The sequence below is a fragment of the Mus musculus genome, chromosome 8 (genome assembly GCF_000001635.26).
Source record: "Mus musculus strain C57BL/6J chromosome 8, GRCm38.p6 C57BL/6J".
NCBI classification, from domain to species: domain Eukaryota; kingdom Metazoa; phylum Chordata; class Mammalia; order Rodentia; family Muridae; genus Mus; species Mus musculus.
The window spans coordinates 95,332,652-95,350,531 of record NC_000074.6 but is presented as its reverse complement, the minus strand read 5'-3'; the positions used below and the strand labels follow the sequence as shown (position 1 = coordinate 95,350,531).

General features: G+C 48.6%; 1 protein-coding gene across 3 annotated transcripts in view; it reads right to left on the bottom strand.

The window, feature by feature from the left end:
* Window positions 1–3,018: 3,018 nt before the first annotated feature.
* Usb1 (U6 snRNA biogenesis 1) overlaps window positions 3,019–17,880 on the bottom strand; it is a 16,101-nt gene continuing 1,239 nt past the window's right edge. Inside the window, exons 2-7 of one of the 3 annotated variants that reach the window (NM_133954.2) lie at window positions 16,998–17,164; window positions 11,715–11,898; window positions 7,357–7,410; window positions 6,470–6,575; window positions 5,160–5,243; window positions 3,019–4,005 (exon numbers count right to left, since the gene is read on the bottom strand). In NM_133954.2, coding sequence (NP_598715.2) covers window positions 3,901–4,005; window positions 5,160–5,243; window positions 6,470–6,575; window positions 7,357–7,410; window positions 11,715–11,898; window positions 16,998–17,164 — 700 coding nt within the window. In that variant the 3' untranslated portion in view covers window positions 3,019–3,900. The remainder of the gene's footprint in view (window positions 4,006–5,159; window positions 5,244–6,469; window positions 6,576–7,356; window positions 7,411–11,714; window positions 11,899–16,997; window positions 17,165–17,880) is intronic. The other 2 variants (XM_017312496.2, XM_006530521.3) reach the window with 2 other exon arrangements.

Here is a 17,880-nt window from a genome sequence, read left to right as displayed (position 1 = left end):
GATGCCCCCCCCCCATTGCCGGTTGTTCTAGCTGTAGGAAATGGATCCCACCCCCCCGTCCCTTTCCCCTCCCCACCTCAAAAAAGTTTTTCCCAGACAGTATTTCATTGTGTAGCCTTGCTGTCTTGGACTTCACTCTATAGACCAGGCTGCTCTCTGATTCACAGAGATCCACCTGCTTCGCCTCCCAGGATTAAAGCCGAATACCACACCCAGCAGCAGTGGAAATGGATCTTTATGTGAGAGATTCTTCAGAAAACTCTGGATTTCAAACCAGGTCTCTGGGTTCCCGGCCCAGGTCGACTTCACTGGAATCTGGAGCATTTTGTTTCCCATCTAGGTTTGCTTTCTTATTTGTAAGAGGAGGACCCAGATTCAGCGCTCTTAACCTTTGAGCCATCTCTCTAGCCCCCATTACCTGATTTTTTTTCCCCTATCAGTTTTAGAAGTATGTAGCTATGTGGTACACTCCCATTAGCTTTGCTGTCAGTAGCCCCTAGGATGAAAGGGTCATGGGAGAATAGGTGGCCTGTTTTTCAGACTTGGAGGCAGCTCAAAGGGACGGGAATGGGTTGGAGAGATGGCTCAGTGGTTAAGAGCATTTACCTATTCTTCAGAGGATGCAAGTTTGGTTCCAAGCACCCACATCAGGTAGGTCAGAATTACCCATGACTCTGGCTCTGGAAGAACATGACCCCCTCTTCTAGCCTCCACACATACCTGTGTAGATATGCACACCCCAAACCCATCCCTGATGGGGCTTGAAAGTGCAGAACACATTATGCCTCATTTCCCTACCTCCAGCCACCCTCCCATGCCTCAGACCACCCCATTTCTTTAATCCACAAAAACCTCTATGGTGGGGAAGGTTGGTTTGACACTCTTGCCTCTTCGTATTTGAGCACTTATCACTTCAGTGACTGGTACTGTGCCAGGCTGGCAAAACGGGACCCTTTCGGTCAACAGGACAGTCTTTCGGACTGTGGGTGCCAGGAGAAGGAAGAAATAAACAAACCACGTACTTTCCCTCTCTCTTGGAAACAGAGCTGGGGTGGTCTAAAGAGGCAGAGGAGAAGGCTTCGGTGCCAGATGGAAATCAGCCAGCCAGGCCTGGAGATGAGCATCTCACCTCCCTGCCCTGCAGGGAGCAGCTGAGGTTGCCAGAGCCAGATGTGTTGATTCTGTACTCTCCCAAGCGCGATCAAATCCTCATCAAGAACAGTTCTTCCCCGAACACCACCCACCTAGCGGTGGACAAGCCTGCTCTGGCCTTCCCTCTCCAGTTGTCTCTTGGGTTTCTGGAACACTTCTCCTCTTTTGGAAGGAAGCGCCCCGGCTGCTTCTGCCTTGTCAGCGCTCCACTCTGGAGGCACACTGCATGTCTGGGTGCCTGCCAAGCAAAGGCTGCCAGCCTCCTTAGGCACGGCTTACATGCCCATCCCCCCCCCCCCCCCCCCAGCACAGCTCAGACTTCCTTCCTCCATTACCACCTCCACTCTCTATTGAAGAGCTGCTTATTGATCTTGGCCCATTTCTCAAAGTGGCTGCACTTTAACTCCACTCGGCACAGACACAGACGACCTGCAGAGCCACATCCTCCCCCAGGGGAGCAGTCCTCAGCGGTTTGGACAAGTACAAGGGCCGGGGATTCTACTCCGCACACCTCCCGTTTCCCCTCTGATCACCCAGAGGGCCAGACCTGGGCTGTTCTATGGCCCAGTTCAGGGCCTGGCACAGAGCAGGTGTCAGTAATGTGACTTGGGAAGCTAGGGTTGCCATGGTGCCTGTAGGCTAGAGAACATGCCTAGCTTCTTCTCCAGTGTGATTTCTGATGCCACTGGCACCAAACAGCAGGTCAGCTGAAGCCAGTAGATTCAGGTGTGGTGGCATTCAGGGAACAAGGCATGAATGTGTTCTGTAAGGCTAGGGAAAAGGCAGGGTTGTGAGGACATGAGTCACAAAGTGGGAGCCAGAGCACAGGCCTGAGCAGAAGGTAAGGGAGGGGCTGGGCTGGGCTGTATCATGGTGGAAGCTGAGGCTAGGGTTGAGTCAGGTCCTGATGTTCTCATGTCCCCAAGCAAGCCACGTAACTGTTCTTCCATAGTAATTACCTCAACCCAGGTTGCTTTCCCCGGGCTCAGCTGTGAAGGCCCTAGGAAGGGCTTAGTACAGGTCATCTGGTATAAAGTCTAAGTGTTGTGTCGGAGGAGTGAGGATAGCATCTCCCTGGGACATGCTGAAACCCAGTGCCACTGGTGAAGTCCTACAAGACATGGCAACCCTATCTTCCTATTTTCTTGCGTAGGGGGATGTCTGTATATGTGTGTGCAGAGGTAGACATGCATGTGCACACGGCTGTGCACATGTGCAAGCCAGAGGGCAAGCCTAGGCGTTTGTTGTTCCTTGGGGCCATCCATGCTGTTATTTGAGACAGGGTCTCTCATTGGTTAGAGCTTGAGAAATAGATGGGGCTGGCTGTCAAGTAAGCCCAGGGTTCCTTCTGTCTTTCTGCCTCCCCAATGCAGAGATTACAAGTGTTTGGTACCACGGCAGCTTCTAAAGGATGGGCTCTAAGGACTGAACTCAGGGCCTGACACTTACAAAGCAAGAACATCACTACCTGAACTAGCTCTCCAGCTCCCACTTTTTAAAAACTTTATGGGTCTGGGTGTTTTGCCTGCAAGTATAAGTACCACATACATGCCTGGCACTGGAGAAGTATAAGTAAGTACCACATACATGCCTGGCACTGGAGAAGGCCTGAGAGGGGCTGGAGTCAGAATGGCTGCCACGTGGGCTCTGCCGCCATGAAGAGGCTGGAGAGAACTGTCTCCCGAGGGCTGTTCTCGGAACTCGTGTGCCTGCACACACACATACATATGCTAAAATAAACAAATACCTAAAAATCTTTGAAGTCGTAAGAGCCTCCCAAGAGCCCCTGGACTGTGAAACACAGCTGGAGGGGAGATCAGAGGCACCACTCACCTTTTAAAGTAGAAGTAGTTTAAAATAAGACACCACATTAAAAAGGCAGATTTTATTTGTTGAACATAATTTAAAACTGTAAAAAAATATTTCTTCATCCATCACTAGAAATCCCCATGACAACTAGAAAGGTTTGGCTCTTTGCCCTGGTAGGAGCTTGATGGAAAATAAATTCTCCAATGCCTCCCTGGCCCTCTCCCCACTTCCCACCCCCACTTTGAAAAATGCTCAGCAACAGGGGCAGGGGTGCTCTGGCTGGAGGGAAGATGCCTCTTTGCATCTCTGGGAAAGCTGATGGGGAAAGTAGGGGTCATGGGTGTTGGAGGCCTGGCCAGCAGCCATAGCCAAGCCAAAATGAAGCATCTGCTGGGCTCTCCCCAGGCACCTGGCTGGGTAAGTGGGAGGAAGGAATGAAGAAAACTGCTGCTGACCACAAATTAGCACCCTGTGCCCTGGCCCTGAAATGACCTCTCCTGGCACAGGACGGGATGAAGGGACGAGGTGATAAATAAAGGAGATTAAAGAGAGGCTGACAGACAACGGAAGCCCCAGTCTGACACAGGTGGGTCAGAACACAGGGATCTAAAAAAGTGGTTGACGGCCAAGGGCATCAATATAGATTACTGCAGTGGAGAGACCTCGGTGGGGACTGAGCGTGGGTGGGCTCCCCAGCCAGGCTCATTTGACTTTCCTAAGAAAGTGGAGGAAGAATTAGAGGTCCGGGCTGCCCTCTACTGGTGATTTCTGGAAATGAGCACATTACAGTAGCAGCCTACCAACCTAAGGACCAGGAGAGAGTGAGCAGCCCACTAGATCAGTACTAAGTGTGGGATTAGGACTCCTGGCTGGGGCATCCCACAGATGGCAGCAAGTTCCTCCATCTCAGTCGGCTTGTGGAGAGGCACGGGACAAGGCTCACTTCAAAGGCATGGAGAAGAATTTGTTCCCGGACTTGCAGCGGACCTGGTTGGCCAGCACACGTAACAGCATCTCAGAGTCTTCAAACTCATCCACGATTTCCTTCAGCCAGCAACAGGGAGATGACAGCTATGTTAAGGGGAGTCAGACCCAGAGCACCACAAACAAAAGCAGTCCAGTACACTGGGCAATTCTGAGAGGGTCCCTGGTCATGCAGAACTCCGGGCTTGGCAACCATCATCTTGTCTAATCATCTTACAATTGTATGAGGTGGGGCCTATTGCCTCAGCTTGCAGATGAGGACAGTGCCCTGGGGACAGTGACTACTGTGAAGCTTGGTTCGGTCTGGGCCGAGGCTCCTGGAGCTGGACATCAGAGCTCTTTGCTGTCTTCAGTATGATCAAGCTGAGGGGAAGGTACCCAGAGACTGATGGCCCATGGACTTTGACTTGTAAAATATTTTTCAAAAATCCTAATCAGTTGCTAACACAGAACATCAGAAGACTGTACATAAAAATCTGGATTTCTGGCTTCTCTTGAGAAAAACAGAAATGCTGTCAACAATGGGCCATACTACTGACTGCCTTCATGCACTGCCAGGGGAGGGCGTCAGCTGCCACACACTGCATGCAAATTCTCCTTCCAGGGCCCTGATAGTAAGGTCACCTGTTCCACACGCTGTCAAAATGTGGCCTGGCTTGGCATGGTGGCACAATGGTGGCTACCAGGTGGCCTGAAATCCCAGAACTCAGAGATAGTAGGAACACTGCAAGTTTGAGGCTTGCCTGCTCTACAGTGAGTTCTAGGCCAAGCTAGGAGGCACTGTGAGACCCTGTCTCAAAAACAGACCCACAGTGCAACAGGTTCTGAGGGCTGGAGGTTCTGTGCACCTGACATTCTTCTTCCATTTCCAACTGCCACACCCAAACCTCTGACCTCAGATAAATGGCTGAGGCTGAGGGGTGGGTTTCCAGTCTCCTCACAGGACAGGGTTGTAAGGCAGGGCACACGGAGCCATAGAGATTTTGCTAAAATGCACTTCTACTGCCTTAAGTCTAGGGTGGGGTCAGGGCACCTATTTCACTACTCAGCTCCTAGCTGCTGCTGCTGGGTCAAAGGGAGGGGGATGAGGGTCTCCTGCCTTGCCATTCTGTTTCCTACAGGTTTAGGTTTAAGTACCAATCCTTCCCTTTGTCATTTGTCCTCCCCATCATTTTTGGAGCTCAGTGCTCTGTGTCCCTGCTCTGGAAATTCACCTGTAGTTCCTGCAGGCACTGTCCCTCCAGCTGGAGACTAGCATCACCTACACACCAGGCCAGGCTGACATGAAATGAGGGGTCCTGGGGAAGAAAAGCTGGGAGTTAGGCCACCACTGGACGGCATGGCAGGCCCATCCCCCCACAGCGGGTCTATGACAGTCCTGTTGGGTCTACCAGTAGGATCCCTGGATGCCCCAGTGCTGAAGCCAAGTCCCCTGCCCACACAGACATAATAGCTGGTGCCTCTCCTCAGTACAGGGGTGTACCTGTCCCCCAAATACAACAGTGACAGCCTAAGAACAATGTAATGGTATTTGACGGTTCATGAGGGCACTGGGTGGCGCCCTTAGAAAAAAGATGTGGGGGGCAATGACTCAGAGGTTAAGAACAATGGCGGCTTTCCTAGGGCACAGAGGTTTGATCCCCAGCACCCACCTGATGGTTAACAAATCTCCTTAAAGAATGTAAGTACCACTGGTCCCAGGGGGGTCTCACACCCTCTAATGGCCTCCAAGGGCACTGCATGCACATGGTATACAGACAGAGGCCGACAAAACATCCATAAGTACAAAATTAATTAAAAATTAAATGGGGGGTATAGAGAGCTGTGTACTCTTTTCCATCCTCGAGGGAAGGACAGCGAGTGACAGCCAAAGCCTTCCTCAGAAACCAACTATGTAGTCACCTGAATCTTGGATTTCCAGCTTTCAGGTTTAAAGGCATGTGCTACCATGTCCGGCTATAACTCTATTTTCTGATCTAGAACATTCCAGCAGAGGCCATACTTTTCAGATTAAATGAACAAAACCCCAAAATGTCAACAATGTTGAAGAAACAATAATTATCTCTATTTAAGACTAACTGTATACCTGGGCATGGTTTTGAAAAACACATCGAATAGAATCAATGTTCTTTTACAGCTGTGACACTCAGCCTGGACTTTGAGTCCCAGGAGGGCATAGGGAAGGTACAGTGAGACTGAAAAGCTACAGCTGTAGAGTCATTTCTATGTGTTGGCAACAACTACTTAGGAAAGACAGGCTAAACAGATACTCTACAGAGAAGAAGCACAAATCACAAGATGGATGGGAGCTTTTTGAAATGGTGGACTTTGGGTAGACACCTCAAACTCCAATCCTGTGCTCTGGCACTCAGTGCTCCCTCCACACAGGGAAGTTCTGGAGGTCTCTTCAGTTGTCTCTGATGGGGCTTCTTTGAGGATGCTCTGTTCCAGGGCTAGCAGAGCAGCAGCCCTGTGGCAGAAACCGTAACCATCTTTGTTCCCTTACCTCAGCCCTGTGCATTACCTGGTAGAAAGTAGTAAGGTCAAATTCCTTCATGGCTCTGTCCACCTCTGAAACCAGGTCCAGGAACTGGGCATGCCCTGAACTGACCTCCAGCCCGATGAAGGTCCTGGGAAGAGGCAGTAGAGACAACAGGGGCACAAAATGCAGCGCATGAGAGCACAAACTATACAGGTTGGTGCAGGAAGTATCCAACAGGAAGCCTAAGATTTAGGTTGTGGCTCATCTCACCTTCCTGTGCATGTCTTTGCTGCTCCATGAACCAGCTCTTTCAACCCACTTTCCTTCTTGACTTAAAATATCCCTTTTACTAGGGGTCTCTTCTCATGTCTAGGAAACCTTGCAGGGTGGCCTTCATCTACCACTGCATACACCACCCTCTGCCCCCTCCCCTCTCTGGCTTAGCAATATCAGGCACGGTTGGTTCCCCACACCTGGACACCCTTCAGCTTATAAAGTCAGAGAGCCTACAATGAAGGAAGAGCGGGCCATTTCAGAGCAGCCGAGAGGCAGGGCTTGCTGAGTAAACTGGACAGGGAGGCCCTGGGGATAAAAATGCCACCTTACCTCACTTAATGCTTTAAGACTTGTAACTCCTCAAACTTCATTGGCTCATTTGCCATGAGGAAGCGGGAGACGGTACAGGAAGGAAGGTAACAGGACCTCATCTCTATGTCGGGGAGCTAGACAAGGACAGATCTCCGCCTTCACAGCCCACTCTGTACTAAGATAGTTCCTACATCTGTATTGCCCCTGAAACCCCTCAAGTTCTTCTCCTAGGTAGGTCTGGGTCTGGGAAGCGATGCCCGACAGATACAGATGAGAACAGAGCAGCCCCTCTCTCTCGGTAACAGATAATCTTCTTCTGCCGACTTAGGTCAGGGACCCACCTGGTTTTCTCTTGATTGGTGTAAATCTTTACCCTGTTGGCAGTAAAGAAGAACCTGAAATTTAAAGGAAGAAAGATATTTCAAAGAAAAAAAGAAAAGAAAAGAAATAAAACAACAGTTCATATTTTAAAACCCAGAACTTCCGCTGGGGATAGTGATGGATGTCTGCAGTCTTGTCCTCAGGAGGCCAAGACAGAAGATCTCAATTATAGTAAAAGTTTGTCAAGAACAAGCAAGCAAACAAGCAAACAAACAAAGCAAGCAGTCCTCTAAATCTCTCCCCCAAATAGCTTTTAAAAATATAATTAACTCATTTTACAATCAATATTGTTACCCTATGACTTGAGTGGAAAATTGTACTAAAATATCCTAACTAATTAACTAATCAAGACCCTAAGTCACCCTTACAGCATGTGGCTGTGTCCAGGTGCCAGCAAAAAGTTTGCTTTGTTGACAGCAGTTTAGGCCAAAAAACAACTTGAAGTCACCAAGTTTACTGGCTGCTAACTTCACCTATGTGCCGTAGAATGCTCTGCTGTGCATCTGAGAAAGACATTCATTGTGTGGGTGGTAACGGAAGTTGTTATGACCCTGTGAAGCAGGCCCAACAGTTATAGACAAGAAAATAGAAGCCTGGTGAGGCTGAAGTTGAGGCTCCATTTGATTGCAAAGCCCTGGCTCTCAGTCTACCCTTGGTGAAATGGGCCTGTTTGTAGAAACTAGGCAGAAGCCTCATCACTCAGGGACCAGAGGCAGCTGCCTGTTCTTGGTCATCTCAACTCAACAGACGCAGAGTGTGAGGCTGGCCCAGCTTCATGGGGACACTTGGCAGAAAATGGAGCAAAGACACCAACCCAGGTGATCCTCAGGTGAGCAGGGCAACGCTACAACTTAGACCACGGAGACTGATACTGCTTGTTTCCAGCACATAGCAAGGTGCCTGCCCTGTTAAAGAACTAGTTAGTACCCACAAGGAGGCCCAGGAGTGGCTTCTCCTTAGGAGTCCCTTTGTGAATTCTCACTCACTGGCTTCTCACCTTCATGCAGCATGCCTGCAGTGCACCTGCCGGTCTTGTTACCATGACAATGCTCTAATCACCCAACTTGAATGCTAGTTTGACCAGGAAACAGAGGGCTAATAAGATCAGGGCAGCATTCTCTAGAACCAAGGGAAAGGGCTTTTCTATTCTTTACTTACAAGGGGAGAGGATGAACAGAGCCAGGCTACCCAAGGTCATTCCCGTGGCAGCTGCTGAAACTATTAAACAACAAGGACAACCACCACCACCAGCGCCTGGGCACTGGCCCAGTGATTAGTGATTAGAGCACTTGTGTAACCACGCGGACTGGCATTCTGATACCAGGACCCATCTAACAAGTTGGGCATCCTGTGTACACCTGTCACCTCAGCTATAGGTGGGTCAGAGACAGGATTGCTGAGGCTTGCAGGCTTCCAAGCCTAGCCAAGAAAACACAAGCTCCTGATGTGGAAAAGGCCCTGCCTCGGAGGAACAGGCAAAGATTGATTGATACAAGACAGCTGATGCCTTCTTCTGGCCTCCAGAAGTACACAAAGGCGCAGACCCTCACACACATGTATGGACATGTGCTACCCTCCCCCCATACGCACACTTTAAAATGTGTTTAAAAATTTTTTGTGTGAGTGTTTTGCCTGCATGCATGACTGTGGGCTATAGGTATAGAGTGCATGTGGAGGCCAGAAGAAGCCTCAGGGCCTATGAGTTACAGTTTGAGTTGGGAACTGAACCCGGGTCTTCTGTAAGAATAGCCAGTGCTCTTAACTGCTGAGGCATCCCTCTCAAGTCCAATAAACATTTTTTAAAAGAGCCTGGAGGGTGGGGGAGATGGTCAGTGAGGAAAAGTAGTGCTGGACAAGTGTCATCAAAACTCCGGAAGCCATGTAAAAAAGCCGGACACAGTAACAGAAGCAGCTGTAATTCCAGTGCCTCCATCTGGAGACGGATCAGACATGGACTCCTCGGACTAGGTAATCCGAGACACACAGCAGAGAAACAGGAAGGGATTCTATGTCAAGCAATGTGGACGGTGAGGACCAACACCTGACTTCTACATGCATGCTGTGGTACGTATGTACCTGTATTCACATATAGGACAATGCATATACACACATACTGATGGCCCCCTTGTCACTGAGAGAAGGAAGCCAACCTTGGGGACGAGACAGCATGACTCAGTGACATCTCCTGGTTACTCCCATCGACTCATGCATGAAGCTAGGGCTATCTCTGGACCAATCTAGGCCGGGTTCCAGCACCTGTGACAGTCCTGATGCTATGCAGCTGGCTCAGTAAACGGGACAGTGGCAGTCACAGCGGGCGACACTGAGGTGAGCGTTAGTCCTCGCTTTCTCACCAACTGACTGCCCTGGAGCAAACTCTTTCCTCCTCAACCAAATGAGGAGTTTTTCCGTTTGGAAAAGCCACACTCAGGAATCTGAGCCTCGGGCCCCTAAGCAGCGGGGTTAGGGCTTCACTAGAAGCTTCTGCTTCCACCCGTCTCAGGCCTTCACAGGGGTGTCTATGAAGAAAGACTCCGCGCACATGAGTAAAGAGACGGCTCAGTGGGAAAGAGCACTGGCGGCTTTGGCAGAGGACGGGGGTTCAGTTCTCAGCATCTACACAGTGGCCCACAACCTTCCAGACCTCTGATGTTCTCTTGTGACCTCCACCAGTACAGGCACATTCATATATGCAGGCAAAACACTCATAACATAAAATTAAAACAATATTTTAAAAAAGATTCCATGGTGGTTTGAACAGGTTTGGTTCCCATAGACTCAGGTGTGTAATTGCTTGGCTCATAGGGAGTGGCACTACTAGGAGGTATGGCTTTGTTGGAGGAAGGGTGTCACTGTGGGGGAAGGCTTTGAAGTCTGCTATGCTTAAGCTACACCCAGGGTGACAGTCTCCTTCTGGGGCCTGTGGATAAGAGGGTAGAACTCTCAGCTCCTCTAGCGCCACATCTGCCTGGACGCTCCCATGCCTCCCACCGTGACTGGAACTGTAAGGCAGCCCTAAGGAAATGTTTTCCTTTATAAGAGTTGCTGTGGTCATGGTGTCTCTTCACAGCAATAAAACCCCAATTAAGACAGACTCTGAGATAAAAGTAGATCCAAAAATGCACTAACAAGATAGTTTTGTGAGTTCTATATCGAACTAGCCCTCCGAGGACCCGGAGAATCCCAGGAAAGAACCCTTTACTCAGTCTTGAGCAAGCTCCTATTGATGGAGTGAAGAACCACAACTCCTGCAGAAGGCTGTGAGCATTCAGAGAAGCCAGTGTCCGGACGGATGGAGGAGCTCTGGCTCCAGAAGGGGGAGGGGCATGGGCATGAGAGTGTGTGATGGTGAGTGGGACGAACCCTTGGGCCCTAACAGCAGCAGGACCAGGTGACTCCGGGCACTAAGGAATCCTGAGAGCAACTGGAGAAGACTTGGTGGGAAGAGCGGGCAAGGCGTTTCAGCGGCAGTATAAAGTAGGTAAGTGCAGAGACACCCTAAGTGGGTAGAGAAACCCTTTCTAACCCTGCCCTATGTGTCTTTTCCATCGTTCTTCTTTACATCATTTTAAATATCCTTTGTAAGGGGTGGGGATGGAGCGCAGCGACACGGTACTTGTGTAGCCCCCACATCTCCTTTGTAGGTCTGAGTGTGGTGGCATATGCCCAGCCTAGGACTCAGGAAGCTGAGGCAGGATTTCTATAAATAGAGAGCCAGTCTGATCTATACAGTCTGCCTGCCTGTCTCAGTACATAAATTGGAAAAACAAACAAACAAACAAACAAACAAATAACCCCAACAACCTGGAAATCCAGGAAATGAGCTGCTTTCCTGAATGTTGTGAGTCCTTCTGGCAAATGACCCTTGGGGGGTGGGTATCATAGGAAGCTCTGATTTGTACCAAAATCACAATTCTTGGCTAACCTAGGGACCTACCATGCAGCCAACATCTACTGCAGAGAGCAACTTGCGGGATGAAGTCCTTTTCCTGTCCCACCGACTCTGGGAATTGGTGTCAGAACTGCACTACCCTGTAGGACACCCAGTTAGTATCTGGAGAGGTGCACAGTGCAGGTATGGGAGAAGCCCTCACGTATCTGGCAAAAGGAGTGCTGGAAGACCTAGGTGGGAGCTGAGAGACAGACTCAACACAGACTATGGAGGAGCTCATGTAAGGTGCCTGCCTCACCCTGGATGGGCAGCACAGCAGCCTCAGGAGGCCTTTAGGTCTGGCCTGCTTGCTGGGCACCACGCCCACCTCCAAGACCACTAAAGCCCAGGAAAGGAGGGGGAACTGACCAAAGAGGAGGTGCTCACCTTTGGAAAGAGGCCATGCGGTCCTTGAGCACCTGCACAAAGGGGAGGATCCAGTGGTGACGGAGAACCACGCTCTGGGACAGGCTGACGTGGAACTCCTCCATCAGTACCAGTCTCGGTACAAACATCTGAGCTCGGGGCAGCAACGCGTCAAGCAGATCCCGGAAGTCCTCCTTCGCCTCATCTAGAGAAGCATAGGGAGCTTAGAGTGCCTGCTGAGCCAAGCTGTCACAGGTGAATAAAAAGCCCGGAGAGCAGGGAAGCCCTTACAGCCTGCTTCCAGGAGTAGCCTATGTCTGTACAGCTTACCAATATATATATATATATATTAGAGACAGGGTTTCTGTGTAGCCCTGGCTGTCCTGGAACTTACTCTGTAGACCAGGCTGGCCTCGAACTCAGAAATCTGCTTGCCTCTGCCTCCCGAGTACTGGGATTAAAAGCGTGTGCTACCACGCCTGGTTTAGCTTACCAATATTTTAATGCCTCTTCAAACGAGTTTATCATGATGATATGTGTGGACACACACATGATCCTGCTTTCCAGAGCTGGGTCTTTCTACCTTGTTAGGGGCAGGGTCTCTCTTGTTTCTGCTGTGGGGCTGTAGGATTGCTAGCCTGTGAGCGTCTCTGTGGTTCTCTCCATCTACATGGTAGGAGTGCTAGGATTACAGATGACGTCAATCATCTGCCTTCCTCCTGGGTTCTCGGGATCAAACCCTGCAAGTCATCAGGCTTGTGTGCTAAGCACTTTTACCTGTTGAGCCATCTGGGTGGGACCTTCATGTGGACTAAATTAAAAAAAAATGTGTATGTAAGTGTTTTACCTGCAAGTACGTATGTTAACATGTATGTGTCTGGTGCCTGTAGAGTTCAGATGATGGTGTCAGAGTCCATGGGACTGGGGTTATGGGTGGTTATGAACTACCACGTGGGTGATGGGAACTGAACCCAGGTCCTTTGCAGGAGCAGTAAGTGCTCTTAACCTCTGAGCCATCTCTCCAGCCCTTAATATGAATTTCTGAGTGTAGTTAACATGTATTTATTGTAAGAATTCGAGTAAACAAGAAGCACCCAGCAGGTGAGGAGTATGAGGGATCAGGGAGCAGATCTGGTAGGTGGTGAAGGTTGTGGATAGGACTGGTGTTGTTCCTGTGAACCAATCACCTGAGGAATAAAGGAGCCAATCACTGGGCGAGTAAGGAGGGACTTCTGGGTTGGACGGATGAAGAGAGGAAGCAGGAGAGAGTTAGGTCTTATTGGACGGGATAGTGTGAGGACAAGATGTAGCTATGAGTGTGGCCTGGTTTCAATGGTGGATCTGTCAGGATTCACCACTGGAGGATTTAGATTTAATAAGCCTTAGCAGATTAGGATTTTAGTTGTTGTCCCCAAACTAAATTACTGTCGTTTCTGAACTAAGTTTGTGTTGTGTTTTCCTTCATGTGGCGGCTGGTCCAGGTTCAAGAGAGAAAGGTACAGCAGCAAAGTATTGGGTTTGCCTGAGGTGCACCACAAAGGCCGTGGGGGATTTGAAGCACAGCGTTGGTATGGTATTGACTCGCAGGAGGAAACCTAGCAAGCTAGGTGGAGAGATTTTGGAGCTCTGAGTCAGAGAGTCTCTGTGAGAGAAAAACAGGTTGACCGCTGGGCGGTGGTGGAACACACCTTTAATCCCAGCACTCAGGAGGCAGAGGCAGGCGGATTTCTGAGTTCGAGGCCAGCCTGGTCTACATAGTGAGTTCCAGGACAGCCAGGGCTATACAGAGAAACCCTGTCTCAAAAAACCAAACCAAACCAAACCAAATCAAACCAAACCAAACCAAACAGGTCGACCACTGCCTGCCAGTACATGGCTGGCCAGGTTGCCGGGGCAGACAGGAATATGCCAGTTCATTTTTTAATATTTCCCACAACAGGGATTAAAAATGTATCAGTGCATGAAATTCACAAAAACATCAATAAAGATATATTAAAAAGGGGATGCTGTGTTGGCTCAGAAGATAAAGGCTCCTGCTGCCAAGTCTAATGGGCAGACACTGCTCATTGATCAACTATTGCAATTGTCCTCTGATCTCCACATGTGTGTCATGGCTTGCATACATACATGCATTCAATAAGTAAATAAATGGAAACAATATTCAAAATGAGGAATACAGGGGACTTCTGGTGTCTAGTCCAGGCTATAGGAAGCCTAGTTGTTGCCCACAACAAGCAAAATCCTCAGCCAACTGAAAAAACAAAAGCTCTTTACAGAGCTATGAGAAGTAAGACCACAGGCATGTGCAACCACAGGCATGTGTAACTTTCACATGATCAGACCAGAAACACTTGAGCTCACATCTCCTCAGGAGCAATTTGCAAATATTTTTTTAAACTCAAACACACATTGTGTTTTAGTTATATTTGTAGGCTGCAGCAAAAGATCTTCTAAGGATTCTTTCAGCATTAAAGGCATATATTTGATCTAAACCCATGACCAGGCTGGGAGAAGTGGCCCAGATTGCCTTTTAGTCTCTGCAGGCACCTGCACACATGTGAGCACACAGACACATAATTCTTTTTTGACATGGTATTTTTCTATGTAGCCCTGGATGTCTTGAACTACAAGGCTGGTCTTGAACTCACAGAGATCTGCCTGCCTCAGACTCTCAGGTGTTGGGATTAAAGGCATGCAACACAACACCCTGCAAAGTCAATCTTTAAAAATAAATAAGTGAAATTCATGACCTAAGCTTCCACTTTAGGGATTTACAAAAGGGAGGTGGTGGTGAATTCATTCAAAGTAATCAGAAGAAATAATGAACATTAGAGGAGAAATAAATGAAACTGAAACTGGAAATCAATAGGGAAAGTCAACAAAAGCAGAAGTGGGTGACTATGGTCTGCTGACAGGAAGTGTCCTGCCTCATCCAAACCATTTTATTGGTCAATAGCTATCAAGATGAATAAGATCGACTTCATTAAATTCAAAATGTCTGCCCTTTAAAAGACACAGCCAAGAGGATACAAGAAAAAGCTCCAAACTGAGAAATACTGATAAAGACTACAGAAAGAATACAGAACTGTTAGAACTCATTAAGAAAACTTGGTTAAGGCTATGTGTTTACCATCCCAGCACTTGGGAGGCGCAGGCAGGTGTATTCCAGTGAATTTGAGAGCAGCTTGGTCTATATAGTGAGTTCAAGACCAGCCAGGGATACAAAGTGAGACCTTCCAGGGAGAGGGAGAGGAGGAGGGGGAGGGAGAGGGGGAGGGGGAGGGGGAGGGAGAGAGGGAGAGGGGGAGGGGGAGGGGGAGGGGGAGGGGGAGGGGGAGAGGGAGAGGGAGAGGGAGAGGGAGAGGGACAGGGAGAGGGAGAGGGAGAGGGAGAGGGAGAGGGAGAGGGAGAGGGAGAGAGACAGAAGTTCATTAAAATATAGCCACACTGGGGGTTCTAGGACAGCTGTCTGGAAAAAAATAAAACAAAACAAACAACAATACAAACAAACAAAAAGTAATAGCCCCCCCCCCCCCCGAATCCTAATATACAACTTACCAAGGAAGATGGACAGATACCTAAAAGCCTATGGGAGATGTTCTGCATCAGGCTACAGAGAGCCAGTGCTACTCTGCACTGCAGAGCAATGGCATAGCAAGTGCAGGCCGGGACACTCGTGGTGGAGAAATTTGTTGTTGTTGTTGTTTTAATTAAACACACTGTTACCATACAATCACCCCATCTATCAGTCACATTCCTTATCATTTACATGAAGGAGCTGCTGAGACCTGTCCACACAAAAGCCTGTGCACACATGCACGGACACACATGCACACACATATTTTATTTTATTTTTTGAGGCAGGGTCTACCTATGTGGCTCTGGCTGGCCTAGAACTCAAGAGATCCACTTGCTTCTGCCTCCCAAGGCCTGAGATTAAAGGCATGCACCACCACACCAGGCCAGCCTAATGTCTTTTTATGCATATCTGCTCATATTTAGGAACAGCCAAAATCTCCTTTAGTAGGTGAGCTGGCTAGACAATGGAATATTAGTTAGCACTAATAAGAAATGCGCTATCAAGACGTGACAAGGCACAGAGGAGCCTTGAATGCACACTACTAAGCCAAAGAGGCCATGTGAAAAGGCGATATATTGAGTGACCCCAATTCTGTGACATTCTCGAGATGGCAAATTTGTGGGAATAGATGGCTGGTGGAGGGCAGGGGTAGCTAGTTGAGCATGAAGGATTCTTTTTTCGGGGGGCGGGGGGGGGGGGTTGAGACAGGGTTTTTCTGCGTAGCCCTGGCTGTCCTGGAACTTACTCTGTAGACCAGGCTGGCCTCGAACTCAGAAATCTGCCTGCCTCTAACTCCCAAGTGCAGATTAAAGGCATGCGCCACCACTGCCTGGGTAGCATGAAGGATTCTTATAGCAGTAATATTACTCTACATGATAATATAGATGCACATCTTTTTAAGTTTGCCCAAATTCATAGAATATATACCACAAAAATTAGCCAGGGGGCTGGAGAGATGGCTTAGGGGTTAAGAGCACTGGCTGCTCTTCTAGAGGTCCTTAGTTCAGTTCCCAGCAACCACATGGTGGCTCACAACCATCTAAAATGGGATCTGATGCCCTCTTCTGGCACACAGGTATATGTGCAGATAGAGCACTCATGAACATAAAATAAATAATACCTAAGAAAAAAAGATTAGCCATAATATTAAATGTTTGTGAAGTTTGGTGATTATAATGTGGGCTCAGGTCAGGTGGTAGTGGCATACACTTTTAAGTCTAGCATCTGGGAGGCAGAGGTAGGCAGATGTCTGAGTTCTGGGACAGACAGACAGGACTACATGGAGAAACCCTGCCTCAAACAAACAAACAAACAAACAAAAAATGAAATGAAATGAAAAATGAAAAAACCCACAAAATTAAAAAACCCACAAAACAACAATAGCAAAAAAGTGGGTTCATCTGTTGTAATATAGCACTCTGGATGGTGGATACTGGTAATGGGTGAGTCTACACAAAATCAGAGCCACCATTTTGTGTATTGTGCTAATTGGCATAGATTATCTGATTTAATCTTCCAAAGAGATAGATAGCATCACCCCCACTTTAGAGGTGCAGAAATGAGACACCCAGTAGCTGACAGAACACCCAGTGCAGGAAGGTCTACTTCAGCAGTTAGGCAGTCCATTGTCTCCTCAGGTCTGCGGTGGGAGCTGAGTCCAGCACACAGCAGCCCTGGTGTCTTCCTCCTAGCCAGAGCTAGAGGCACTTTAGTCAGTGACTCACACGGTATGTAGATGTGGGTGGCCCAGTTGCCCCGCTCATGGGGAAAGGTTCGGATTCGACCGCCATGCTTTGCACTGTCGTCCTCAGGCCCTTCCTCTGTGCTGGGGAACATACTTAGCACACTGTCAGGCACTGGAAGCTTCTCACTGGGAACGGGGTTCTGGCCACTGCAAAAGAAGAACACACATTTATCCTCATTGATACCCCTTTGAACAACGGTAGTTCTAAGCTGTTATGCACAGTGATTCTTACCCACACCAGTCTTGCCATGTTGGCCTCGAACTTGATCCTCCTCCCTCAGCCACAATGGCTGAGTGTTCATTTCCAGGAAGGGGTTGAGCTTCTACTAAAGAACCATAGCTTTCTAGAACTGCTTAAGTTTCCTAGCTGGGAAGGCAGACCTCAGCTGGCTCTTGGTCCCCATGGAAACATTTCAGCAGGTAGCAGTGTGGCTTGGAGGTCCCTATTAGATAGTTGGACAGGCCTGAACTCAAGTAGCTCTGTGATCTTGGCTTACATTAATTTCCTCACGTGTAGAGCATATTTTTACTTGCTAGAGCTCTTGTGCAATGAACCGACACACTACAGTCAGCAAAGACCAGTATTTAAGAACCTCGAAGATTTAAGCCTCTTGGCGCATGAGATTTTCATGGGTTTTTCAACAGGCTGGTGTCTCCAGTCTACCGTGTGGCTCACGGTGGCTATTCATTAACCATTTACTAGACGAACGAAAAGCTTGGGTTATTATTGCATAGTGTTCAAACGAGGAAACATCTGGGAAGAAACATAGTTGCTTTCCAAAAGAGAAAAAAAAAAAAAAAAAACGCACCAACGGAGAGGGCTGGACTTGAACCCGTGTCCTCACTCCCAACTTTGCCTTAGC